The sequence below is a fragment of the Typopeltis vanoorti genome, chromosome 11 (genome assembly GCF_054136105.1).
Source record: "Typopeltis vanoorti isolate ZY-2024b chromosome 11, IOZ_Tvanoo_1.0, whole genome shotgun sequence".
Classification (NCBI taxonomy): Eukaryota; Metazoa; Arthropoda; class Arachnida; order Uropygi; family Thelyphonidae; genus Typopeltis; species Typopeltis vanoorti.
This window is the reverse complement of record NC_143559.1, coordinates 112782365-112810197: the sequence shown is the minus strand read 5'-3', so window position 1 is coordinate 112810197 and position 27833 is coordinate 112782365. Positions and strand designations below refer to the sequence as shown.

Genomic DNA, 27833 nt, shown 5'->3' with positions numbered 1-27833 from the left:
AACTCAGGTGGCAGGTCTGTAGCAATACTCCATCATATATTTCATCCTGTTAGTGTCCACTTCATGGCAAATAGCCTCGAACTCACTGTTCTCCAATCTCTTCTGTTCTTAGAAATACCTATACCCTTTGCACTCAATCCTAGTTATAACCTCTGACTGATAGCATGGTTTCACTAATGCCAACAATCTTAAGCCACAATGTCTTAACTAAAGCAGCAAATTCGATTCCTTTGTTCCTGATGCCCTTGTATTTGTGTATAGACATAACAAGTAGTTACCTCTTGGCTTTTTCATATACTTACCTATGCTTTCTGCTTGGCCTGGTTGGATAGTTTTCTCTTTTTCCATCCCCTGCATGTGTTCAAAAAGCTTGAATCCAATGAATACTTTCATCTGATTCATAACCATGCTCATTGGCATTTATATTATTACATTTGCATACCTTTGGTGAACTTACACACAGATTCTCAGCATTCCTCCCATAATAATCTGGTTTTTTAACTTGCTGTAGTAGGTCACACCAGTGGCGCACTCAGGATTTAATCTTGGAGGAGGCCGAGCACTCGGGATTTGACCTGGGGGGGGGGGGAGTTGAGTAGATGATTTGCGAATACACACTACGCATCGCATATGACCTATGACTGAGCATCTGCAGTGATCGCTAATTCATAAGTAGTATAGAAATAGAAGACATGACACAACGTAAATAAAAAAAAATTAAATTTTCATTAGGAAAAGATTTTTGGAAAATTTTCTAGTGTTTTTCCTTTTCTTTGGGGGGTGCCCTGGCCCATTACCCCCCTCCCCCTCTGGGTGCGCCATTGGGTCACACCCTAATCCATTGTTTCTCAAACTGTAGATATCGTGTACCCCTTGTTAAATTTTCATTATTACCAAGTAACCCCTAATTAATTAAAAAATAAATTCATTAATTAATTAAAATTAATAAATTAATTAAAATATTAATTAAAATTAAATATCTGTTTTATTTGAATTTATATGTTTATGTAAACAAAAAAATATGATTTATTTTTAAATTTTGGTTCTATAGAGATGTCAGACGACACACTCTTATCAATTTCATTTGATCCAGATGCAAAATCAACGTTTTCTTGTTGCTTACAACTACTTATATTTGCTATATTGCTTTCTTTTGGGGGTTTTATAAATCCAATCTTTAACCAATGGTCCATATGTAAAAATTTGAAAGCTAAAAAAAATACTGTATTTACTTGAATATAACTCTAACTCTTTCCCCACAATTAAAGCAAAAAAAATCGTGTTGTGCGATACGTGCGGGAATTTTCGGAAACTAAAGTTTTCAGAAAAAACTGAAAATGGTGTGATTTACCAAGAAGCTCCTACTCGCTATCACTACTTTTGGCATCGAGAACAGTTTCTTTGTGTGCATCGTCAAAGTCATCTTCTTTCCCATTATTTCAAGCAAAAATTACCAGTAATTTACAAGACTTGAGGTACGTAGAGCAGCGAAGAACTGCATATGATTAGTGCGGTATTAACAAAAGATTGTGTGAACCAAAGACAAATTAACATTTCAACAGTTGAGTTGAAATGCTAATTCCCTTCAGCCGAATTCCATAATATCTGAAACACATTCACTATATATTTCTTAGTTTAACAATGGGGGTGGTGTCAAGCAAAACCATATGTTCCACCGGCAACATATGGTTTTACTTGGCAGTTTCTGTTGGATAGAGGATGTGATTCATTAGTTAGTACTGTTTTATCCCGGTTGTCTCTAATTTCACTGTTTGTTGAAAAATATAATGACTCCTTTAATTATGCATAGCCGAAAATTGCCACGTACCCCCAACGACCTTTCGCATACCCCCACGGGTACGCATACCACACTTTGAGAAACGCTGCCCTAATCAATATCTCCAGGCTCCTAATGCCATATCCATTCAGGTGCTGTCAATACCTTTTATACATATCTTTTCTACATCAGACTCACTCCACACAGCTAAAAACATACGACAATGTCTTCTATGCAGCTTGTGCCTTGAATCATTTCTATCACAGTCCTTTTTATTCTTAACTCAGTACTATTGTATTTTGGCAGTAAACTAAACACTTTTCACTCACTTGCTTTTTTTCTTACTCGCCTCTTCTAGCAGACCTTTCATTCTCTCATACTATATTTATCACTACTTAAATCATTTTTGCCTACAAATGCTACCTTTTCTTTTCTTCTCTTGCATTTATCACATCTTATTTGATAAATGTGTATTCCATATTGTCTTTTCAGAATTTGAGCTCATTCAGTAACAGTGATGCCTTTTGGTTTGAAAAGACATGGTATCATATTCTCTCGAGGAAGAAATAATCTCTCCAGTGCTTTTCATTTGATTATGAATTCCAGTCTCATATATGGGTAGTGAGTTTTTCATCCTGTGAAACAGACAAGCTGGCTCGAATGTACAGTTAACAGATATAATATATTCTTGAGAGACACTTGTGACATTAGAATTAGGGATTATAGACATGTTAGCACAAGAATATTTTAATATTTTCCAAATATTTCAGTCTGAAACTAACAGACTATCTATCTTCGGTGGCTACATAGGAACCCTTTTTAACAAGGTGGAATACCAACAATTGATCATTCAAAAGTAGAACGAGCCACATGATGTTACAGTGCTAAGCATTAAAGAGAGGAAAAATTTCATCAGAGTGATGAGTACATTATAGGTATTAATTCACAATTTCAATCTTAATTTATAAATAATATTAGAGTAATGTAGGAATTAAGTCTCAATTAAAAAAAATTATTAATGTGTTACCCTGATTAAACTTTCCCATATTTTTGATAAGGATATACAGTAATTTCAATTCAAGTTAGGTCTTTGAAGTAAGGCCTCAGCATTCTCTTTGAATAGGCATTCAAATTTATAGCGACATCTGTGTAGAAGGCAAGTCTTGGACCAGAGGATGTTGTGGCTTGTCTCTATCCCGTGCTGAGCCAATCCAGACTTGTCAGATTTGTTGCACAGAATGAATGATTGATGTTCTTGAATTCTTTTTTCTATAGAGCATCCTGTTTGTCCAAAGTAGGACAGATTGCAGTTACAAGGAACTTGATACATACCAGGCAGAGACATAGTTGAGTGTTTATCTTTGGAAGAGGGGAAATAGGTGGCTATTTTGGTAATAGGTATATAAGTGGCTGTTAAATCATATTTCTTCAGAATTCTTGAAATCGGTTCTGAAATCCTGGAAATATATGGAATTGGAACTCGTCATATTGATTCTTTGTTGTTCTGGATTGGATTGTAGGAATCGAAGAGATGTTGTGTACTTTTTTTCAGACCATTTAATTTCATGTGATGTTTGATAGTTGAAAGTTCTTTCTGTAATTCATGAGAAGTTGAACAATTGGTTCTAGCTCGTCGGATTAAACATTTTATGATTCCTGTTTTTTGATAAGGATGATGAGCAGATTGTTTGAGAATATAACGTCCAATGAAAGTGAGTTTTCTGTAAACTGTTGTTGTTAGAATACCTGAAGGTGAATGGATCGGATGAGGAGGATGTCTAAAAAGGATAACTTGTTGTCTTTTTCAATCTCCATGGTAAATTTAATACGAGGATATAAGAAATTGATTCTAACTAAAAAGGAAGGTAAGGAATCTCTGTTATGAGGCCAGACTGAAAAGTTGTGATCTATATATCTCACCCAAAAGGATGGTTGAGAGAATATAAATGAAAACAGGATGCCTTCTAGATGTTCCAAATAAAAGTTGGCTAGAGCAGGTGAAAGTGAACTTCCCATGGCCGTTCCTTCTACTTGGTTGTAGAATTTGTTTTGACACAAGAAATATCCAGAGTGCATCACGAAATCAAATACTTTTATAATATCTTGTGAAAAGATGTCAGAAAGTAATTTTAAAGTCTCTTTGAGAGGTACATTAGTATATAGAGATTCTACATTGAAACTCAGCATAAGATTTGAAATCCTTCTAGATGAGGTGATAAGTTTGGATGCAGACACAATAGAAAGGTTAAAAACACATTTCGCAAGACCTCCTAGATTTTATGGTCTACCTAAAATCCACAAGATGGATATTCCTCTTCATCCTATAGTGGACTGTATTGTTATGTTAAAGATACCAAGCAATTTTATAAGCTAGGTTTTAATCCTTTTTCCCAAATAAGCAAACAGACAAGTAAGTGAAGTTTGCACCTGAACATACTTCAAGTCTGAGGTAACCCATGGTAAAGGTGGAGTAAGCTCTGATCACTTTCCTTAGTATTTTCCCCTAATGCAACGCACATCCCCTTGTGCAGATGTATGATGCTATGCATTAAAGGCAAGGCCACTACCCAGACCGGTTTCGACCTTTATTGAGATCTCATCAGTGAGAGCCAGACCCAAAAAAAAAGCCAAGGTTGAAGTTATAATGCAGAGCTTATAAATTTTACCTAAACAAGTTGCCAAAGGTGCTTTGACCTTATTAAATAAAAATCTCAGGATGAAAGTAAGATGTAGAAAGTGCTTTACCTTGGGTATATTACTATGTTAAAGATACCAAGCAATTTTTTAAGCTAGGTTTTAATCCTTTTTCCCAGGTAAGTCAAGTTTGCACCTGAACATAGTTCAAGTCTGCGGCAACTAGTGGTAAAGGTGGAGTAAGCTCCGAACAAAATATCCACCTATTTCCCCTCTTCCAAAGATAAATGTTCAACTATCTCTCTACCTGGTGTGTATCAAGTTCCTTGTAACTGCAATCTGTCCTACTTTGGACAAACAGGACGCTCTATAAAAAAAAGAATTCAAGAACATCAATCATACATTCTGCACAACAAATCCGATAAGTGTGAATTGGCTCAGCACGGGATAGAGACAAGCCACAACATCCTCTGGTCCAAGACTTGCCTTCTACACAGATGTCGCTATAAATTTGAATGCCTATTCAAAGAGAGTGCTGAGGCCTTACTTCAATGCCCTAACTTGAATCGAAATTACTATATGTCCTTATCAAAAATATGGGAAAGTTTAATCAGGATAATATATTAATTAATAACTTTTTTTAATCGAGACTTTTAATTCCTACATTAGTCTAATATTATTTATAAATTAAGATTGAAATTGTGAATTAATACCTATAATGTAGTCATCACTCTGATGAAATTTTTCCTCTCTTTAATTCTTAAGCATGTAACATCACGTGGCTCATTCTACTTTTGAATGATCAATTGTTGGTATTCCACCTTGTTAAAAACGGTTCCTATGTAGCCACTGAAGATAGTCTGTTAGTTTCAGACTGAAATATTTGGCAAATATTGAAATATTCTTGTGTTAACGTGTCTATAATCCCTAGATATAATATATATGACCTCATTGCTTTAGTTGCTTTGGCCAATACTGCAATCAATCCGGATTTTAAATTGGTCTATAAATTTATCATAAATTTTATAGATGTATTACAAATAAAAAGTATATCAATTAGAAACTTTATCACTATTGGATCTGTACCATTTTGAATATTTTTATATTGTATATGATTAGTTAAAAGTATTGTGTGTGAAATTAAGTATAATCTGTAATTCCTTTTTTAAACTAATTTGAAAGTACTACTCAGTATATGATAAGATATTCATAAATAAATTTGTTGAAATGGTGCCTCAACGATGTCCTTAATGCTGAATTAGATAAAATATTTGTAAAGGTAAAAATTATATATAAGAGCTGATGTAAACATTCTTGTTAAATGAATTCCATATCACATTATCTATATAAAAGATTAATAAAAGTTAAAATTAGATGCAGTTTTTAGTTTATTTTGGAATTGGTTATTTCATTTATAATTATCTAATCATTTATAAAAAAATTTCAGTAGAAAACTGTATGTTACTTGTATCATACTGAATGTTAAGCACATTTTCGTATGTCCTCCACTCAGCAAGTATTAGCACATTGTATATGTAATTGCCATCAGAAAAGTTGTGACATTCATGGTGTATCTCCTGTCATTATTATTTAGTAGATTCTAAAATAGAAATACTAACAAAATGGAAAAAAGAAGTAAATAAAAATAAAACCAAGTATACAAAGTATACTACAGGATGAAAGTATTAGAATATTATATCAGTCACAATTAACAGATTACCTAAAATAAGCCAAAGTGAATGAAGATATAGAATAATAAACCAACAGTATCATTTAAAGGTTTCACAAAAGAAAACAAAAATCATAGTATTTAAGGATCAAGATCATATTAGATAAAAAATTGTCATAGAAGTAAAATAATAGAACAGATGACATAGTTTAATTATTTGGGTTGTATAATAATATCTCTAAAAGACAAAGATATTGATGAAAAAAATAACATTCAGAAAATCTCTTGAACAATTAAAAGGACACTGAATTAAAAAAAAAAAAAAACTAGGGACCCAGTGTAAATTTTATAAAGTAATGGCCAATCCCACTCTATTATATGGTTCAGAAATATCGACTGTTAAAAGAAAAGATGAAAAGAAAAAAATAGCAACAGAAATGAGATTTTTAAGAATAGTTAAAGGATGAAAAAATACTGGTGGTGGTGGGCGATAGATGCCGTTGATGTAGATTGGTAGTAGAGGTTCGGTGTATTGGTGGAGACGGAGAATCGTACAGTAGGTGTCCTCTCGCGATGAGTCTTCGGACTCCTTGGAGGTGTCACGAATAATAATAATAATACACAAAATTAAACTTTATAAAAAAAATAAAGACATTAGAAGAGAGTATTTCCAACTTAAATGAAAAGATCAAGAAATATAGAGAAACTGGAAAGATATTTGCTGCCAAAAGAAATTAGATAAATATAGACCAAAGGGGAAAGAGAGAGAGAGAGACCTGCTGTAAGATGGCAAACCACTGAAGCCGGCACAGACCAATACCTAATCCTTGATAAGAAGTTAATCTGAACATAATAGTTTTAGTTTTTGGAGCACTGTTGTTGCTGTTGCAGTTTTTTTTCTAATATCTTGTGCTTCCTTTTTTGATGATTATTAAAATAATTCCAAGTATTTAAACTGGTCTTGCTATAAATTTAACCTCAAGTAGGATTTCTTCACTTTCTGCAGCATTTCCTTGTAGCTCAGAAGCACAATTTATCATTATTATTGATTTTTGCGTACATATGATTAAGCTGTATTTTTTAAGAGCATATTGATTGTTTTCCACTAGATCAGTATCATCAGCCAATTTTAGAATCAAGAGTAGCAAAACTAGATGATTTATAATTCTTTCTATTGTTATCACTCCAATATCACAACATTCAAGGAAGCAATTAAATAACATTGGTGATACCTTGTGAGAAAAAGATATATGTCACACTCCATTAGAAGGAGGGCTGTAGTTCTCTTTCATTGCAACTGTAATTTCAAAAGATGAGTACAACAATGCAGTTGGTCATTTTATCTAGAATTTTCCAGAAAGCATTGTGCCAAATGATCAAAGGCTTTTTTTTTCTCTGTACCACGTTGCTTTATTATATTCTGTATATTTTTCTCCAGTGATATGGAGTGTAAATAAAATAAAAAAGCCAAAAGGCTTTAGTTCAGCGATGTTAATTTTCATCGCTGAACTGAAGCCTTTTGGCTTTTTTATTTTAGTAAATTTCTATTCATGTTCAGTTTTATTTATTTCTTTATTGCAACAGCTGGTCTTGGTTTGCTGAGTGGCTAGCGTATCTGCTCTCCAGTCAAAAAGCTGCAGGTTCGAATCCTGCCATGGATATGGATGTTTGCGATTGTCTTTCACCTTTATACATTCATTCCTACAACTGTATAAATACTTTCCCAAGATGGAATTATTGTTAACATCTGACCTCCATGGAGTCAGAGACTCATCATGGGAGGCACACACTATTGCACACAATGCTCATCCGACTGTGCTTTAAACTGATTCAGTGTGTCTACATTCACAACACACTCAGGCACTGCATTCACCTCTCCATGTAAAGAACCTGCTCCTCACTCTACTCACATCCTCCTTATACAGTTTCCAGTGATGTCCTCTTGTTCTACCCATCTCTTCCATTCTATGAAAAATCTTCCATGTCAACCTAATAACAACCCCTGACAAGCTTATATGTCTCAATCATATCCCCCCCTCTCTCTCTCTCCATCCAATTCATGGGGTTCTGCAACTTACATTCTCTCTCTCAATCTATCCTCGTACTCCATATTCCAAAGACCACTGACCACCTTTGCAAATCTTCTCTGGACCCTTTCCAGCAATCCTTGTCACCATGAAAACCTGGCAACCAAATGCGTGCACAATAATCCACATGAGGCGTGATCAAGGCCTTATACAATGGCATCATAACCTCTCCATTTCAGCATGTCAGAGTCCTCTGCATCTCAGAAGTCTGTTATCCAATTCCATCTATATCAATTTATTTAAGAGCTTGTGATGTGGCAGTCTATCAAAAGCCTTTGCAAAATCCAAGTATACCACTGTACGTGCATCTCCACTGTCCAAGGTATTTATCACCTGTTATAGTACATAAGTAAGTTAGTGAAACATAATCGCCTGTTAACAAACCCATGCTGATAATCACAGAGACTACGTCTGTTATCAATCCATTTCTGTATCCTACCTTCACCACAACCCCAGATATACAAACCGGCCTGTAATTTGAAGTTACAGCCTTATCACCACCTTTATGCAGTGGAACAATTCTACCTTCCTTCTATTCCCCTTGTGCTGTTGCAAGACTTATTAAACAGGTGTGCCAATGCTACTGCCAGTTCCCTTAAGATGTGTGGTGATATCAAATCTTATTGTCTTATTGATATCAAGTTTATTTAATCCTCAAATACCTCTGCTCACTCACAATTAAGCCATCCTCTCCTATGTCCTCTACACTTATGTTCCTTGTGATTTCATCCTGATCAGAATGAAACACCCTTATAAATTGATCACTGAATATCTTAACAATGCTTGCAACAATTAATATTCTACCACATTCATCCATTAACATCATCTTACCATGATCATTCTTCCTTCTACTTGCCACATATCTAAAAAAACTCTCTATGGTTTATATTGCAACAATAATCATGTAACTGATTATTGCCATTATTCATCTTTTATTTCCTCTAAAGTACTTTTTCCAGATTTCATGCTTTAGCTCCACATTCATCCATTTTACTCCTACCTTATTCAGCCTTTTGGCCTTTGGAATACATTCACACATTGATGCTGTTATGTATTTCTTTGTCAGTTCCCATGCAGCATTTATTTCTTTACCCCTCAACTCCTCATTCCATGTTATGGCTCCAAGCTGTCTCCTAAGCTTGTCATAATCACCAGCCTTATAATTCCACATATATCCTTCCTCACAAAAGTCTGCATATGTCTATCCACAACACAGGTGATCACTTTCATCAACTAGAGGAAAGTGTGAACCCCCCCGTCCTCCAATTACATCCTCTGATGAAATGATCAGATCAAGAACTCTTGATCCTTGCATGTCCTCCTTTATATCCTGCCTGAGACAGTTATCTCTCAAGAACTCTAGAAATTCATTTTCCTTATTCCCAAATACTATCTCTTCATTCCAAACTATACTGCCATAATTAAAATCGCCCATAATAGTTATAATCACCCTGCACATTCCCAGGCCTATAGCAACATCCAACTAAACATGTGTTCCTCTCAACCTCCACATTATGCCACACTGCCTCATAACCATTGCCACTATTTCTCTCTTGCATGTTTACCTTATGTGGACTTAATTCCTCTGCTGTCATCAGCAGCACTCTCCCTCCCTCCCTTTTCCTTTCTATCCTTGCAAAAAGGATTATATCCTTCCATTTCTATTCCTGTTACAATATCATCTTCATTCAATCATGTTTCACTTATTCCAGTGATTTTGGAGCAAATAAACTTAATCACTGAAATCATTTCATCCACCTTATTTCTGATACTTCTAACATTTGAAAACAAACGCAGCAGTTCATTTTGGGTATATCTATAACCAGTTCCTATCCAAGCCACATATTTCCCCACATGATTTCCCCACCACACCTGTCCAATCAGCTTTATCACCACTTACTACATATATCTGTTCGGTCTCCATCCACATCACAATATACTCCACCTTCATACACATATTCAACTCATATCTTTTAAGTTACGTTACCATTACATTCTCTTTTGCAATAAGAAAAAGTTAATAGAGTAGTTTGGCTTTTATGCAAGTATACTAAGAACATCAGATTTTGTATACAATAATTATATACCACCTGAACAAGAAAGAAGGAAATGAATGTTCCAATCAAACAGTTAAGTTACATTTAATTGAGTTAAAGTTTGCTTATTCTGGATGAGATATCATCCCTTGAGCAGCTCCCATTTAAGTGCTTTTTTAAATTGATTTTCCAGTTTGGAAAAGCTCAAGTATGTTACTGAAGCCTGAAAATTAATTTATTATGTTTATCTTTTGGCTAATGTGAATTCATGGGTCATTGTAAGTTATTATTATTATTTGACACCTCCAAGGAGTCAATGGACTCATCGAGGGAGGGTACCTGCTATACAACTGTCTACACCAACTGATCGCAACTACACCAATGGTAGATGACGTTGGTGGAGACAGAGTTGTAGAGCAGGTGCCCTCCCTCAATGAGTCTATGGACTCCCTGGAGGTGTCAAATGATAATAATAAAAGTTATTATAATGGCATTGAATACTTGCATGAGAAGTGTCTGCCAAATAATTATTTAGAAAGTGCATTTAGATGATTCTTTTTATTGCCTGGTGTAACATCACCACTTTGCTAATTTATGACTTTATTATTATTATTATTATTATTAGACACCTCCAGGGAGTCCAAAGACTCATCGAGGGAGAGTGTGCCAACAGCATCGAACGATTGGTCCCTTTCCAATTATTAACCGCGCTCAAACTTACTTAACTGAGTCATTAGTAGCAGAGGCTCTACCAATCGACCAACCTTTGCCAGCATATCTTTTTTGTTATCTTTAATAAAAGATAACAAAAATTCTCTTGAATACAATCCCAAGCTTATTAGTCTTTTACCACATTAGACTCATAGCACTAATGTAGTATATATTTTCAACCTTTTTATGTATAAGATTATTGTTAAAAAAAAAAAATAATAATAGGTTCACACTAATCTATTTAAATACGTTGATTGTGCTGATGGAATTGCTTAAAAATCAAAGCTGAATAACTGAAGGAGACTACCACATAGCTTGGAAGTAATATATAGAATGATAGGTTTCTGATTAAGTTTCTGACTTTCTCATCTTCCTGTGATATGGTCATTACTAATTATCCACTTGGATAATTAGTAATGACCGCTAAACAAATGAAGATGGGCTGGCTATTTAGGAGCTAGCCAAATGAACTATGTTCTATATTGACTTAAGCTACTCATAAATAAGGTGGTACAATGTGATCAAGTATTCAACATTAAATACAAAAATAAAACTTCTTGAATTGTATTCAGTTTCGTGTGGAGTGATGTGACAATGAGACTTATTTTTGCATTCAGTTCTGCAGAAAGTTTTAGTAGAAAAGTAGAGCAATTTTTGAAGCCATTAGAGAGGGCAGCAAACATAAAGTAAAACATGATGCTTGTTGGAAACCAAACCTAAAATTAGAATAGGAAATTACAGAAATGTTATAGGAAATGAGAAAAGGGCACAGCTAATGATAAGCACCCCACATTTCTATTTATGATGCACATCTTTATGATGAAACATAAAGATGTACATAAATTCTCATAGAAGAGTGTGCATACATACACAAAATAAGCATTATTATGTTATTGATAATGATATATTCTTATTGATTTAGGATACAGAAGATTTGAAAGAGAAAGTATTACAATTTTGAGCAAGATAAAAATGACACATTGTATGCAAGTTTTAAATAGAATCAAAGTTGAACAGCTTTCAGAGGTGTACCATGGACCCAAATATACAAATATTTAGAAGAGAAAAGCGAAGGAGTTCAAAACCAGAACTATTTGGTTATTTTGGAGTTTTGGTCAAAGCAACTAAGACTATGAGGTCAGTGTATTATGTCTGTTAATAGTGTGCTCTTCTGGCTAGTTTGTTTGTTTTGTGGAATGAAAAACCAGAGTTGGCAGAAGGAAAGACCCTGCAACCTCCATATGAGACCAACTAAGTTATCTTTGAAACAAGACAAACTGAGAGTGGTGATCTGAAGAAAACATTGGTTGATTCATCCTTCACATACTGTGAAGCTTCCTGAGGATGAAAAAAAAAAAAAAAGACATAATGATGGCTTCTAAACTTAAGAGCTAATCTTGGAAAAGAAGAAATTCTATTGAAAGTTAGTTCCTGGCAAGTATTCAGCAATGCACCATTAAGAATATAGAGAAAAATGTGAAAAGACAGTCTGGTGTAGATGATGTTTGACCAGAAATGCTCAAATATTATATATGAGCATTTCTGGTCAAATTTATGTGAGTAGTAAATGTTTCACAGTGGCTATACTGCATAATTCAAAAAGTCAGATTGTAGATGATTGAAGTAGATGGGGCTTATAGTAATCATCTGTAAAAGAGAAATAAAATTTGAATGTCAGAATTGCAGAGGAATTTCCCTACTGATTGTTCCAGGTCAAATTTATGCAGAAACCAGATTCAGTCCAAATTGAGATTGTCAAAAATTCTGCTTAATGATAAATAGTCAAGAAATTATTATAGTCAAGGATTTGTACTTAAGTTTTGTAGATCTGGAAATGCTATGTGATGAGATTCTAAGATGAAAGCTGTTCAAAATACTGAATTTATAGGGTTAAAAGAATATAGAAGGATACAGACCATTATGTAACAAGTGTGTTAGGTCAGCAATTTGAAGGAGTTACAAGGAAATGGTTTTGATGTAAAATCAGGTGTAAAGCAATGGAGCACATTATCATCTGTGTCAATCATATTAATCCTGTAAAACCTATTGAGATTGCATATTATGCATTACTAATTTACTTTTCAAATGAAATATTAGGAATAAAGAATGATGCCAGCTTGTCAAATGCCCAGAAGAAAAAAAAAAAAAAGGAAAAAAACCTCCTCACATCCAGAATTTTATATGTAATTGATGTTTGGCCTTTTACTTATAAATAAGTTGCATATACAATGGTGTACTTGGATTTTGCAAAGGCTTTTGATAGACTGTCACATGACAAGCTCTTAAATAAATTGAAACAGATGGGATTGGATAACAGACTTCTGTGTTGGATCAGTGACTGGCTGTCAGATAGGTATCAGAAAGTTGTATATGGGGGTGCAGTATCTCGGAAGAGAAAGGTCACCAGTGTTGTGCCCCAGGGGTCAGTTTTGGGGCCATTGTTGTTAAATTTGTATGGTAATGATATTGGGTTGGGTTTAACTAGTGATATCCAGTGTTTGCAGATGATGCAAAACTGGGGAGAGCAATGCACAGTCAGGCTGATGTTAATGCTTTACAAGAAAACTTGAGTAGATTGCATGAATGGGCAGGTAAGTGGAACCATCAGTTCAGTGTTGTCAAGTGTAAGGTTTTGAGATTTGGAAAGCAATAATGGGATGCAAAGTATACACTTGGTGGGGAAACTTTAACAGAAGTAGAGTAGATGAGAGATATAGGAGTGATGATGGACAAGGACCTGAAATTCAGGGGCCACATTGCACAAGTTGTGAAGACATCACATCGAATAATGGCAATAATGCGGAGAACCCTGACATGCAGAAATAGAGAGGTTATGATTCAAAGACATTATTGTGCACAGATTTGGTCGCTGGGTTTTCATGGTGATGAGGATATGTTGGAAAGGGTACAGAGAAGATTCACAAATGTAGTCAGTGGTCTTTGCAATGGGGAGTACGAGGACAGATTGAGAGAATGTAAGTTGCAGAGCCTCGTGAATAGGAAAAAGAGAGGGAGGGAATATGATTGAGACATATAAACTGGTCAGAAGTTGTTATCAGGTTGACATGGAAGAGATTTTTCATAGAATGGGAGAGATGAGTAGAACAAGAGGACATCACTGGAAACTGTATAAGGAGGGTGTGAGTAAAGGAGTGAGAAGCAGGTTCTTTGCATGGAGGGTGGTTGGCGAGTGGAATGCATTGCCTGAGTGTGTTGTGGATGTGGACACATTGAATCAGTTTAAGACGTGGGATGAGCATTGTATGCAATAGTGAGTACCTCCCACAGTGAGTCTCCGACTCCATGGAGGTTGGGTGTTGATAATAATAATAAAAGTTGATATTAAAATATTGTTAAAATAACTTCAAATACAGGGTAGCCGATAAGTCACAAAGAGGTTTAAACATTTAATAATTTTTATTTATTAATTATTTTTATTCTTTTTTTTTTTTTTTTTTTTTTTTTTTTTTTTTTGTTATAATGAAATACAGAACCTGAAGATTTTTTTTTATTAGTTATGAAAAACCACATTACATAAATGCCTTCCATTTTTAGCTTCACAAAGACAGACCTTGTAATAAAAATACCTTTTTACATCATGTTCCATGACAGCTGTTCATGTTTCTGGTTGCAATGCTCTAATTTCTGCATGAATGTTTGTCTTCAGCTGTTGGACTGTAGGACTTGTTCACACCACACCTTTTTCTTTTGGTACCCTCATAGGTGATTCCTTTGAACCTGAAAATGGAAGGTATTTACATGATGTGGTTTTTCATAACTAATAATAAAAAAAAATCTTCAGGTTGTGTATTTCATTATAACAAAAAAAAAAAGAATAAAATAATTAATAAATTAAAAAAGTTACTAAATGTTTAAACCCGTTTGCAACTCATGGACCGCCCTGTGTATTAAACCGTTATTCTAATATTCTGGTGCAATTTAGAAATCCCGAGTTTCTTGGGTAGAGGACAGGATGTATCTGCAAAAGAGGTGCACAATCAGAACAATTGATATTATTATTATTTGACACCTCCAGGGAGTCCAAAGACTCATCGAGGGAGAGTGTGACAACAGCATCGAACGATTGGTCCCCTTCCAACTACTAACCGTGCTCAAACTTATTTAACTGAGCCATTAGTAGCAGAGGCTCTACCAATCGACCAACCTTTGCCGGCTGAATCAGGCAAATAGTTTGGTTTGCCTTTGAAACTTTTAAAGATAATTGAGATGTTATGAAATTGCAAACAATCTTAATTAGTTTCCTTAGTATTGTATTACTTATAAAAGTATGAACTTTGTCCAAGAGCCATATGAGCCTTTTAATTTAAGGATTTTGCTGCCTTCTACCACTTTGAGCTGTTGGTTCTCACCATATCCAAGCAGAAACTCTTTGCTTAGTTTCTGAGTTCTTATAAAAATGTTAACTTCCAAACATGAAGCTACCGAGTATTCTGTATTTGTGGGTTTCTACCTGCTATCTGTTTCAAAACCAGTAATTTAAAACATCTTTCAGTGCAGTGATATCCTTCATTAGAAGTAAGAAAGGAAAATATGTCCTTGGGCAAGATCATGTGTAAATGTAATACCAAGACATCTCATTTCAGAAGTTTGTAATTTCATAATCTCTCAGTTGCCTTCAGAATTTTTAGTCATATTGCTTGTTTGACTTGAAAGAAAAAAAAAACATTTGTATTTATATTTATTAGTGTTATTAGTTCATTGGCATTTTTTTTTTTTTGTTATATATTATCAAATATGCTATTATAATTTTGGTTATGTACTGCAAATGTAAAAGGATACCAGAAATAAATACAGCTAGTGGGTACCTTGGAATAATAATAATAATGCTAGTAAATATTAAGAATACATGAACTATAACATTAACAGTAATCAAAACATTGTATTACAGAAAAAAGAACAACTAAAATTTGGACATTTATTCTTTGGAGGAAACATTTTTGTTTTAAAATATGTTTCTCCCCAAATTTCTGAGTCTGTCTTGTATGTCATTGATGTTTCACAGATATTCTGTGGCATCCTGAAAGGTGGAACATAATAAAGTGCATCAAAGCATATTCTTTAACATTCTCCTTTGTTTTTGTAAAATACATTCCTGAAAATATCTTACTGAAATGTGCTTAGGATTTCTTTCTCTCTCTGTACTCAGAGAGAGAAAGATCTGTAGCAATGGATCTCATCTTTATTCATGGAGCAGTCCATAGATATTGTAGGGTTTTGGAATAAGTTTCAAGTAACTTAAAGTATTTTTTTACGCTCTTCTGTCTTAAAATTATCATTATTTCCATATGGTGGTACCTGTTCACGTTGGTCTCTATTTGTTTTTTATCTATGTTCTTTTTTTTTCTTCTTTTTTTTTAAATACTTACTGTTTTTCTTTATTTTTATTTTATTTTTAATACAGTATATACCATCTTTTAATATTCCTATATTGTAGGAGTATTAAGAGGTGGTATATTTTATACACACTAAATGTAATCTAAGGTATTGAAACTCTAAGAATTGTCCAACACGCATTTCATGTAGGTTAAATTACTCTTGTTGTTATTATTATTTACTTATTTTTTTTAAACAGAGTTGAAATTGGAATGTAGGAAGCTTCTTTTTTTTTTTAGACTTTCACCAAACATAGCATGAAGCTTTTACTTAATGAGAATTCTCTCTCTCTCTTCAGTGATATCCAGTATTATAACTGAAGTTCTAGATCATCATGACTAACATTCCAGGACAAAATTTCAGCATTTGGTGCAATACAAGAAAATAAAATGTTAGAACTGTTGTCTCTCATTTAGTGAGGTAAGTAATTCTACAAATCTTAACAGTGATTCGAATTTATCATTATTATTGCACGGGCACCTCCATAGAGTCTGAAGGCTCATTGCAGGAGACCCACATTATCCACACAATCTATCATACCTCTCCTTGAACCTATTAGTAGACAAAGCACTAAAACTGACAGGCAACCTATTCCATTCATTCACAAGACACTTTTACTCAACTTCCAGGAATAACCTCTTGTTCTGCCCCCTCTAGCCAAGTGCTGAAACATTTCCCCTGCAGCAATCCTATAAAACCCTTTAAGTAACTTAAATGTTTCTATCATATCCTCTCTTTTTAGCCTATCAACCAACTTCTGTAGTCTACACACCCTCAGTCTTTCCTCATAGTGAATGCTCCACAGACCACTCACCATCTTGGTTGCTTGCCTCTGAATCCTCTCCACCACTTCCTCTTGTCCTTATATCTTTGCTAACCATTTTTAGCTTGTAATTAAGTCTTTTCTTGTGAACTGGAATTATCCTGATCGTCCGCTGTTCTTCTCGGTATTGCTCAAATTCAAAGAATTTTATCCAGATTTACAATCTCATTTATTCTGGAATACTGTAATAATACTGTATAAATTATAGACCAAAAATACACATGGAATTCAAATTCTGGTAATTTCTTCTTGAGGTAGGTTAAGACGACAGCCATAATTATTTATTATTTTCGATAGTTTTTGTGTTATAGCCATTAAAGATAAAAATAGTTCTGAGTTCTGATAATAAACAGCTCTTTGTTTAGAAGAGAATCTATAGAATATATTTTATAAGCTCTGTTAATTACAGATTTTATTATACCATATTTATGACAAGGATGGTGATTTGAGTTAGAATCAATGTATTTACCAGTATGAGTTGGTTTTCTATATACTGAGAACTTACTGATGTAGAATCCAGAAAAGGAAGACAATTGTTATCTTCTAATTCCAGGGTAAATTTGATTCTTGGGTTTATTGAATTAAATTTTTCAAGAAATTCATGAAGTTGGACAAGAAGGAGTTTTACATAGCAAATGCATTATCTACATATATGTATCAAATCGATGGTTTAGGTGAAAAAACATTCAGAATATGTTTAAAATGTTCCAGTTCCTTGAAATAATTAGAGTTGGGGAAAGGGAGAAACCCCATAGCTGTTCCATGTATTTGTTTGTACAGTTTGTTCTGGTAGCTGTTTTGAATTAATGACAGTCAAATAATTTTACAATATCAGGAGGAAAGTAATTGTGAAGTAATTCAATCAAGCAATCCTCTATCTAATGACAAAATATCAGCATTATCAAAAGAATTAGACTATCCATTAGGATTTGAGAGCTGGGTCAGAAGTAAAACACTTGACCAAAGACTAGAGACCGCAGATATGAGAGTCCTGAGAAAGATTATAGGCGTGAACAGATGGCATCAATGGCAATATCATATTAAAAATGAGGATATTAGGGAAGAACTTGACATTGTCAACATCCAGGAATGCGTTAGCAGAGCTAATTTTAGGTGGTATGGTCACTTAAACAGAATGGGCGAAGAAAGATTAGCAAAACAAGTGTTCTCTGCCAGATTGGCAGCAAAACGACCCAGAGGAAGACCGAGATATAGGTGGATTGAGACGATAGAAATATAAGATCTGATAATGTTGGAGTCTTGACAAGTAACAGACTGATTTGGAGGAAATTGTAGATAGGAAGTTAGTAATGATGTAAATTTTTCATGTAGTACTATCATATCCTGTACACCCCTTGAGGGCACATGGCAGGAATTTGATGATGATGATTAGCTCAAAACACCATTCCAGTCATAGACTTCATGATAATATAAATTATTATTATTATTATTATTACGTGACACCTCCAGGGAGTCCCAGGACTCATCATGGGAGGGTATTCTACTCTGCATACAGGCCTTTGTAATTGTTCATATAATTTAGTGAGTAAACTTCGATTTCAAGTAGTGTATATTTTTTTTAAAATATCTCCTAAATATGATCCATCTAAAAAAAAAAAAAAAAAGTATTTCAAGCTTTATTTTCTCTAAAACGTAATTACTAAGGCCCACAAAAGTCCACCAGTTTGCAGTTCATGATAAGAACAAAATTATTTTAGAAAACTTATTCTTCTACTTCGAGATCATTCTGCATAGAGAAGCATTGATAGAGACCCAACTCAGTCACAGATCAGTAAACTTAAGCAGCCTCTTGGACAAAGTTCATTCTTGGAATGAAGAAACAGTAAAAAGGTTAAAATATCATCATGCTTTTGCTCCAAGACTGTATAGCCTTCTTAATTTGCATAAAAAAATGTGCCATTGGACCTATTGTCAACCGCATAGAATGTCCAACATATGAAGTCTGAAAATACCTAACATATTCTGGATGTTTTTCAACTAAACCATTGATTTGGTACAGAATATATTGATGATGTGTTTGCTGTATGGAACTCCTTCTCCTTGTCCAATATTCATGAATTACTTGAAAAAATTAATTCAATAAACCAAAGAATCAAATTTACCCTAAAATCTTTCATTTGTCTTTATCTTTCTTTTCTGGATGTTCTCATTCTACATCAACCAAATGGTAGTCTACATTTCTTAGCATATAGAAAACCAACTCATACTGGTCAATACATTAATAACTCACATACAGTAAAAACTCATATTATCACCCTTGTCAAAAATATGGCATAATGAAATCTTTAGTCAACAGAGCTCATAAAACATATTTTACAGATTCTCTTGTAAACAAAGAACAGTTTTATTGTCAGAACTATCCTTATCTCTAATGGTTATAATGCAAAAAAAAACAGACTACATCAACAAATTAACTTACAAGTCTCCTTCAAATTAACTTACAAATTAACTTACATCAACAAATTAACTTACAACTCTTAAAAGTTTGTAAACTTAATACCTTCTTTATTTCACTTAAAGACAAATATCCTCCTCTTCTTTATCCTGGAGTTTGCAGAATTCCCTGCTCTTGTAGTTTATATTATTATGGACAAACTGGTTGTTCTACATAAATTCGTCTTGAAGAACAGTAGGAATACATTTCACTTAAAGAACTCAACAAATTTGGTTTTACAAGCCGTGCATTATCTACAGAACACAGGATTCAGTGAAACAAAACCAAAGTGTTACACAAGTTAGTTTTTTCTGGAAAGACTGCAAGGAAAGCTGTGAAGCACACATTCACAACCCAAACCCAAACAAACATATTTGCATAAAACTTTCTCCATTTTGGGAAGTTATTATTATTATTAAGAGAGACCTTCAGTGAGTAGGGACTCATCGAGGGAGGCCATATACTACACATTCCAATCATGCACCACATGATGAGAGAAAAATCTAGCCCTCACTCCCTTCTTAGCGACATTCATTCTCAGCTTCCAAGGATGCCCTCATGTCCATTCCTCACCCTCCATAAATTGCAAAATTCCATCAATTGAAATCTTGTATGACCCTTTCAGAAATTTGTAGTCTCAATCATATCACTCCCTCTTTCTCCTGTTTGCTAGTGTCTACAGTCTACACATTCTCTGTCTGTCTTCATAATCAGTATTCCACAATCCTGATATCATTTTTAACACACTCCTTTGCACTCTTTCTACTATATCAGAATCACAACGGAAATCAGGAGACCAGACAAGTGAGGTCTTATCAAGGCCTTGTAAAGATGCAAAATAACATCCTTATCTTTACATGTGAATGTTGCAATTATCTTTTGAGTTGTATTTGCTACATGGCTCCTGAATTTCAACTTCCTATCTGCTGACACTCCAAGATCCCTAGCCTCATCAATTTCTTCTAGCATATTCCCACCAATATAATATGACGTTGGATATCTAATCCAAAGTGAATGATTTTACTGACATCCATTTTCCAATGCCCACATTTCCAGCTTATTCAAATCATTCTGCAAGTACTGCATATCAGTACTTTGCATTATCAGCAAATAGCTGTATGTCTCTTGTCAAATCCTTTCCTATATCATTAATGCACAGATTGAATAACAGTGGACCAAGCACTGATCCTTGTGGTACAAAACTGGTTACCTTAAATCTTGTAGACTCACATCCTCCGTATACCACTTTTTGCTATCTGTCAGTCAGCCATCCTCTTATCCACGCTAATATTCTATACTCCAAACCCATATTCTCCAATTTATGCAGCAGTCTACCATGCTGTATTCTGCCTTAACAATATTAACAGAATACCATGCTGTACTCTGCCTTAACAAAATCCAAAAATATCATGGTGTATCCATTCCCCCTTGTCTAGTTCAATGGTAACATTGTTATAGAATGTGAGAAGTTGCTAATATCCTATTGATGATCTGCTGATATCTTATCAGTCCTATTGCTGAACTCTTATTCAGTTTGTGCAACAGCTCTAATACCTCATCCTCATACACCTGAGTTTCTTCATCCAGTGAAGAAGTAGCAATGAGCTCAATGTTGCCTACAACCAGGTTGATTTCTTTTGCATCTGTTACCCTCATGCCATCTGTATTTAGAACAGTTATTCTTTCATATTCATTCTTTCTTTTACTCTCAGCATATTGATAGAGTTCTTGTGGGTTGTCTTTAGCATGCAATTCTAGCCTGCTGCTTATAATTTTCATAACAGACATCATCCTTATACATGATATTCCTTCCACATCATCCTTTTCTTAAGAATCTCTTGCTTAATAAGATTACACATTCATTTGACTCCTACTTTATTTATTCTTCAAACTCTCGGGGGGACACTCTGATATTGCATCATTTAAGTATTGTTTAAATGCTTCCCATGCACTGTCCAGATTCTTCCCATTCAGCAACCACTCCCATTCCACTGGACTCAGCATACTCCTCAGATGGTTATAATTTCCTGTTTTGTAGTTCAGTATGTAATCTTTTTCTGAATGGAACATTCATAAACTTAGTCACTTCCCAAGTGAATACTGCATGATCACTGTTTCCAACTGGAGGCAGAATAGTTACATCTTTAACTGAAACACCCTCTGACACTATAATCAAATCTAACACTCTCTCTCTCAATAAATGAATTTATTGAGCTGTTGCAGGACAACTTCCTCAAGCAGCATATGATTACTCTTTGCATACTCATCTTTTCTATATGATGATGCATTTCTTCATCACTAGCAACTGATCCACCAGGTCTGTAACAACACTCCACTATGTAATGGCTTCAAACTCACTGCCACATGAAATATTGTTAGTAGTAGTACTACAATCATAGGTCTCAACTCTAACTGGATTTAAGTCATCCTGTATCATTAGCAGCATGCCCCCCCTCCTCTCCTATCCCCCTCTATCCTTCCTAAAAATACTGTACCCTTTACACTCGATACCAGTTAGTATGTTTGATTCTGATAGCCAGGTCTCACTAATGCCTACCATATTTACTCAAATATAACTTGCACTTTTTTTCCCATAATTGAAGCTAAAAAATTGTGGTGCCAGATATATGCAGGGATCTTTGGAAACTATAAAGTTTTCAAGAAAAAACTAAAAATGGGTATGACTTACCAAAAATCTCCTATTTGCTATCACTACTTCCAGCCTCATGAGTAGTTTCCTTGTGTGCATTGTCAAAGTCATCTACCCAAATAGCATCATCTTCTTTCCCATTATTTCAAGCAAAAATTACCAGTAATTTACAAGGCTTGAGATACGTAATGACAATCCTTCATGAATGACTAATGAGAAGTGAAAGTGGAGCTCAAAATGGACAGCAGTGGTAAGCCAGTAGAGATGGAGCAGCTATGAATATGTGCATATGATTGGTGCAGTATTAACAAAAATATCTCACAACTCAACGATAGCCAAACAAAGGTAAGCTGACAATTGAGTTGAAATGCTAATTCTCTTCAACTGAATTCCATAATATCTGAAACTGCCATAGTAACATTTACTAATATATTTCTTTGTTTTAATACATTCATGATGGGGTGGTGTTTTGCCTGTTTATCGTTCTCACGGAACTTCTCATTACTGTTTGTGTACCTCTTCCACGTCACACGGGTGACTCAACTCACGAAGTTTCAACCTTTCGGTTGAATTTTATTGCTGCTTCTGCATCTTTCAATTTGCAGTAGAATTTTTTTTTTGAAGTTAGCCTTTGTGATCTGTCTTAATGACATCAGCATCAAGGGCAATCAAACAGACACTTATTTCATGTAATTGAAAAATTGGACAATAGTTTTTAGTTAGATATTGTGTTTGCTGGTGCAACATGTGGTTTTTCTTGAGTCTATACATCATAGATCTGTGGGAGGGGATATGTGATTTATTAGTTAGTGCTGTTTTTATCCCATATGTTCTCTAATTGCACTATTTGTTAAGAGATATATCACACATACTGCAAATGTCTCTGTACCTTATTCAGTAATACAATGAAACTACTCATTTTTTTGCTGCTGGAATATAGTGGCTATTGGGGAGGACATGTTGTATACCGTGAGAAGCTAGTTACTATGGCACCGACGTGAATGTGTTTAAAATTTTTTTTCCTGTGCAAGGTATATGTGAAACTTTTTAGTTTCCAAAAGCAAAATCATCATCAAATTCCTGCCATGTACCCTCAAGGGGTGTACAGGATATGACAGTACTACATGAAAAATTTACATCATTACTAACTTCCTATCTACAATTTTCCTCCAAATCAGTCTGTTACTTGTCAAGACTCCAACATTATCAGATCTTATATTTCTATCTTCTAACGCACTTTGTACCGTATCAATCCACCTATATCTTGGTCTTCCTCTGGGTCGTTTTCCTGCCAACCTGGCAGAGAACACTTGTTTTGCTGATCTTTCCTCTCCCATTCTATTTAAGTGACCACTCCACCTGAGATTAGCTCTGCTAATGCATTCCTGGATGCTGACAATGTCAAGTTCTTTCCTAATATCCTCATTTTTAATATGATATTGCCATTGATGCCATCTGTTCACGCCTCTAATCTTTCTCAGGACTCTCATATCTGCGGTCTCTAGTCTTTGGTCAAGTGTTTTACTTCTGACCCAGCTCTCAGATCCATAAGTTAAAACTGGTTTGAACACAGTCTTGTATACAGCTAATTTAGTGTTGCGACTAATTTCTCTCTTATTCCATATGAATTTATTCAATTTACTTCCCACCATACCAGCTTTGCTGATTCTGTTGTCTATTTCTATATTTAATTTACCATCTTCAGTAAAAATCGTGCCTAAGTAACTGAAATGTTTTACTTGTTCCACAGGTTCTCCATTCACAACACAGTTGACATTTTCAATGATTCTGCCTATTTTCATTGTCTTTCTCTTTTTATTGCTGACCTTCATACCATATCTATTACAACAGCTATTCAATTTAGTCAGAGAATCTTGCAGACTTTTAGCGGATTTATTTAGAAGTATAACATCATCCGCATAAAGCAAAGAGCTGACATTAACATCTCCAATTTTGATATCATGTTTAATACCACTTTCCTTCATAATGTGATCCATATAGATAATGAATAACAGAGGGGATAATATACATCCTTGTCTCACACCAGATTTAATATTAAACCATCTTCCTGTACTTCCTTCAATTCTAACTGCTGACTTACAACTCAAATAATATAAAGACTAAGTACTGCTTGATATAATGCCCCATTGACACCATATAACTGCAGCGTATTGAATAGCTTCTCTCTTGGCACCTTGTCATATGCCTTTTCCAAATCGACAAAACTTAAATACAGATCTTTGTTATATTCCCATGCTTTCTCGACTATTTGTCGTAAAGTGAAGATCTGATCCTGACAGCCTCTATTTGGCCTGAATCCAGCTTGATCTTCGCCAAGCTTTTCTTCCACAATTCTTCTCAACCGTTTCTCAAGTATACTTGCATAGATCTTGACAGGAACACTCAGTAGGGAAATACCTCTGTAATTCTCACATGCAGTTTTATTTCCCTTTTTATATATGGGTACTATGAGAGCTCTACTCCAATCATCGGGAATTCGTCCCTCAGTCCAGGCTTTCTGAACTATGCAGTGCAGCCACTGTAAGACGTTTATACCACCATACTTCAGCATTTCTGGTCGAATATCATCTACTCCTTCTGCCTTTCCACATTTCAAGCCTTTGATGGCTTTTTCTACTTCAAGTATGGATATATATTCCTGACTGCATGCCTGGTCAGGAATATATATCCAGTGATGACAGCACAGTGTTTTTTATCACTGTGCTGTCATCACTGCTTGTTTCATTTAGCAGTTTTTCAAAGTAATTACTCCATACTTCAAGGATATCTTTTTCTCCTGTTTTCATGTCACCTTTATCATCTCTAACTCCTTTTACAGCACTCTTTCCTCCATTCCTAAGCTTCTTCAACAACCTCCAGAATATTTTGCCACCTTTTTGATATTTATTTTCTATATTCTTGCCAAAGTCCTCCCATGACTTTTGTTTAGCTAGTTTTACACACTGTTTAGCTTTCTTACATTTGTCTCTGTATTCTGTAAGAGTAAAAGCTGACTTATTTGCCAGGAACTTTTGATATGCTTTCTTCTTTTCCTTCACTGCCTCTTTAACTTCCTGTGTCCACCAGGGAGTACTGATTTTTTTATCCTTGCGCACAACCTCACCACATGCCTCTCTGGCAGAATCAATCAATGTTTTCTTCAGAGTTTGCCACTGAATCTCCAAGGTTTGATTCCTGTTCTCAAACTCTTTCATTTTCTTTTCAATAATCTTTCTGTATTTTAGTCTGCAGTTCACATCTGAGAGCTGCTCAACTTTTATTCGCTTTAAAACTTTCTTACATGTTATTCTTTTCAATATGAAATTCAATTTTATCCTGCTCAAGACTAAATAGTGATTGCTTCCAATTTCAAATCCTCTGTACACTCTGGTGTCCTGCACCAGGGAGAAAACATCACTATCAACAATAACATAGTCAATGAGACTTTTCTTATTCCTAGCCTCTTCTCTCCATGTGAATTTGTGCACATTTTTATGTTGGAACATGGTGTTAGTAATAACCAGTCCATGTCCTGAGCAGAAATCCAACAGATATTTGCCATTATTATTAGCTTTGCTCTTTTCTCCAAATTTTCCCAAAATATTTCTGTATGTCTCACAATCATTTCCTACTCTGCTATTTAGATCCCCAACAAGGACCAACTATTCCTTTTTCATTGTGTCAGTTGCTTTTTCTAAAGCGTCAAAAAATTCCTCCACTTCTACCATAGTAGAACCTTCTGTGGTACCATAGGCACAAATAAGTCTCATTGTCCAGTTCCCCATTCTCATATTTGCCCATATTACTCTACTTGAGACTGACTGCCATTCAAGAAGATTAGCCTCGTATTTTGTGTTGAATACTATGGCTACTCCTTCTTTTCCTTGATTGTCATTGCCTGAATATAACATTTTGTATTTATTGCTCAGAAAGATCTCACCAGTTTTGGTCTTTTTTGTTTCAGTCACCCCTATTATGTCGATCTGGTACTTATCTAATTCCTCAGCTAGCTCCATTTCTTTGCCATTCAGGCTTCTTACGTTGATAGTACCGATCTTTAACTCTGGTGATGTTGAGTTTGGGTTTGTTTTCAGATTTGTTCCATTAGCTGACTTTTCGCTGTTCACCCTGGTTCCCTGGCGAAAACAACGGGGGCCTTGTTTAACCGGGCGACGCCCCAGCCGGCATGAAATTTTGTCATGTTGTACCATCATTTTTCATTTTGGTTTAACCAATAAGAATACAATTTGTTCGGCTAAATCCCAAATTGCCAGCCCATCCTCGTTCGTTCAGTATCAAAGTAGATACCCAACAGGGTGCACCACGAGAAGGTGAGGATTGGACATTAGGTCAGAAGCCCTGGTCGGTTCTCTGCATTCCTTTAAAGGCTATGTGGAGGTTTCCTCTCAGTTATACTCGAGTAAATTATATTCGAGTAAATACAGTACAATTTTAGGTCCTCCCAACATATTGACCAAGGAAACAATCTCTACCCCTTTGTATTTTCTGATATTTCTAGCATTCATTTACAGACATACACGAAGTTATACAGACTAATACTCACCACTCATGTGTTCCTTAATTCATCATCATCATCAAATTCCTACCATGTATCCTCAAAGGGGGGGGGGGGATGTACAGGATATGATATTACTACATGAAAAATTTATATCATTACTAACTTCTTAACTTCTAAGACTCCAACATTATCAGATCTTATATTTCTATTGTCTAAGCCACTTTGTACCATATCAATCCACCTATATCTTGGTCTTCCTCTGGGTTGTTTTCCTGCCAACCTTGCAGAGAACACCTGTTTTGCTAATCTTTCCTCTCCCATTCTGTTTAATTGATCATACCACCTGAAATTAGCTCTGCTAACTCATTCCTAGATGCTGACAATGTCAAATTCTTTCCTAATATTCTCGTTTTTAATATGATATTGCCATTGATGCCATCTGTTCATATCTCTAATCTTTCTCTGCACTCTCATATCTGCGGTCTCTACTAGTCTGTGGTCAAGTGTTTTACTTCTGACCCAGCTCTCAGATCCATAAGTTAAAACTGGTTTGAACACTGTCTTGTATACAGCTAATTTAGTGTTCTGACTAATTTCTCTCTTATTCCATATGAATTCATTCAATTGACTTCCTACCATACCAGCTTTGTTGATTCTGTTGTCTATTTCCATATTTAATTTACCATCTTCACTAACATCGTGCCTAAGTAGCTGAAATGTTTTACCGGTTCTATAAGTTCTCCATTCACATTGCAGTTGATATTTTCAATGATTCTGTTCTATTTTCAATATCTTTGTCTTTTTATTGATGACCTTCATACCATGTCTATTACAACAGTTATTCAATTTAGTCAGGGAATCTTCCAAACTTGTAGTGGATTTATTTACAACTATAACATCATCCACATAAAGCAAAGAGCTGACATTAACATCTTCAATTTTGATATCATGTTTAATACCACTATCCTTCATAATGTGATCCATATAGATAATGAATAACAGAGGGGATGATGTACATCTGTGTCTCACTCCAGATTTAACATTAAACCATCTTCCTGTACTTCTTTCAATTCTAACT

The 27833-nt window shown here is 34.9% G+C and overlaps 1 protein-coding gene across 3 annotated transcripts in view; it reads left to right on the top strand.

Annotated features, from left to right (window-relative positions):
- LOC150101954 (TAR DNA-binding protein 43-like) overlaps positions 1 to 27833 on the top strand; it is a 129460-nt gene that overhangs the window by 75003 nt on the left and 26624 nt on the right. The window contains exon 2 of one of the 3 annotated variants that reach the window (XR_016549083.1): positions 16607 to 16728. Coding sequence is in view for 1 of the 3 variants with exons in the window: in XM_090401003.1 (XP_090257129.1) it covers positions 16548 to 16569 (22 nt within the window). In the remaining 2 variants the exon portion in view is untranslated. Of the gene's footprint in view, positions 1 to 16547; positions 16585 to 16606; positions 16729 to 27833 lie in introns of those variants that run through there. The other 2 variants (XR_016549084.1, XM_090401003.1) reach the window with 2 other exon arrangements.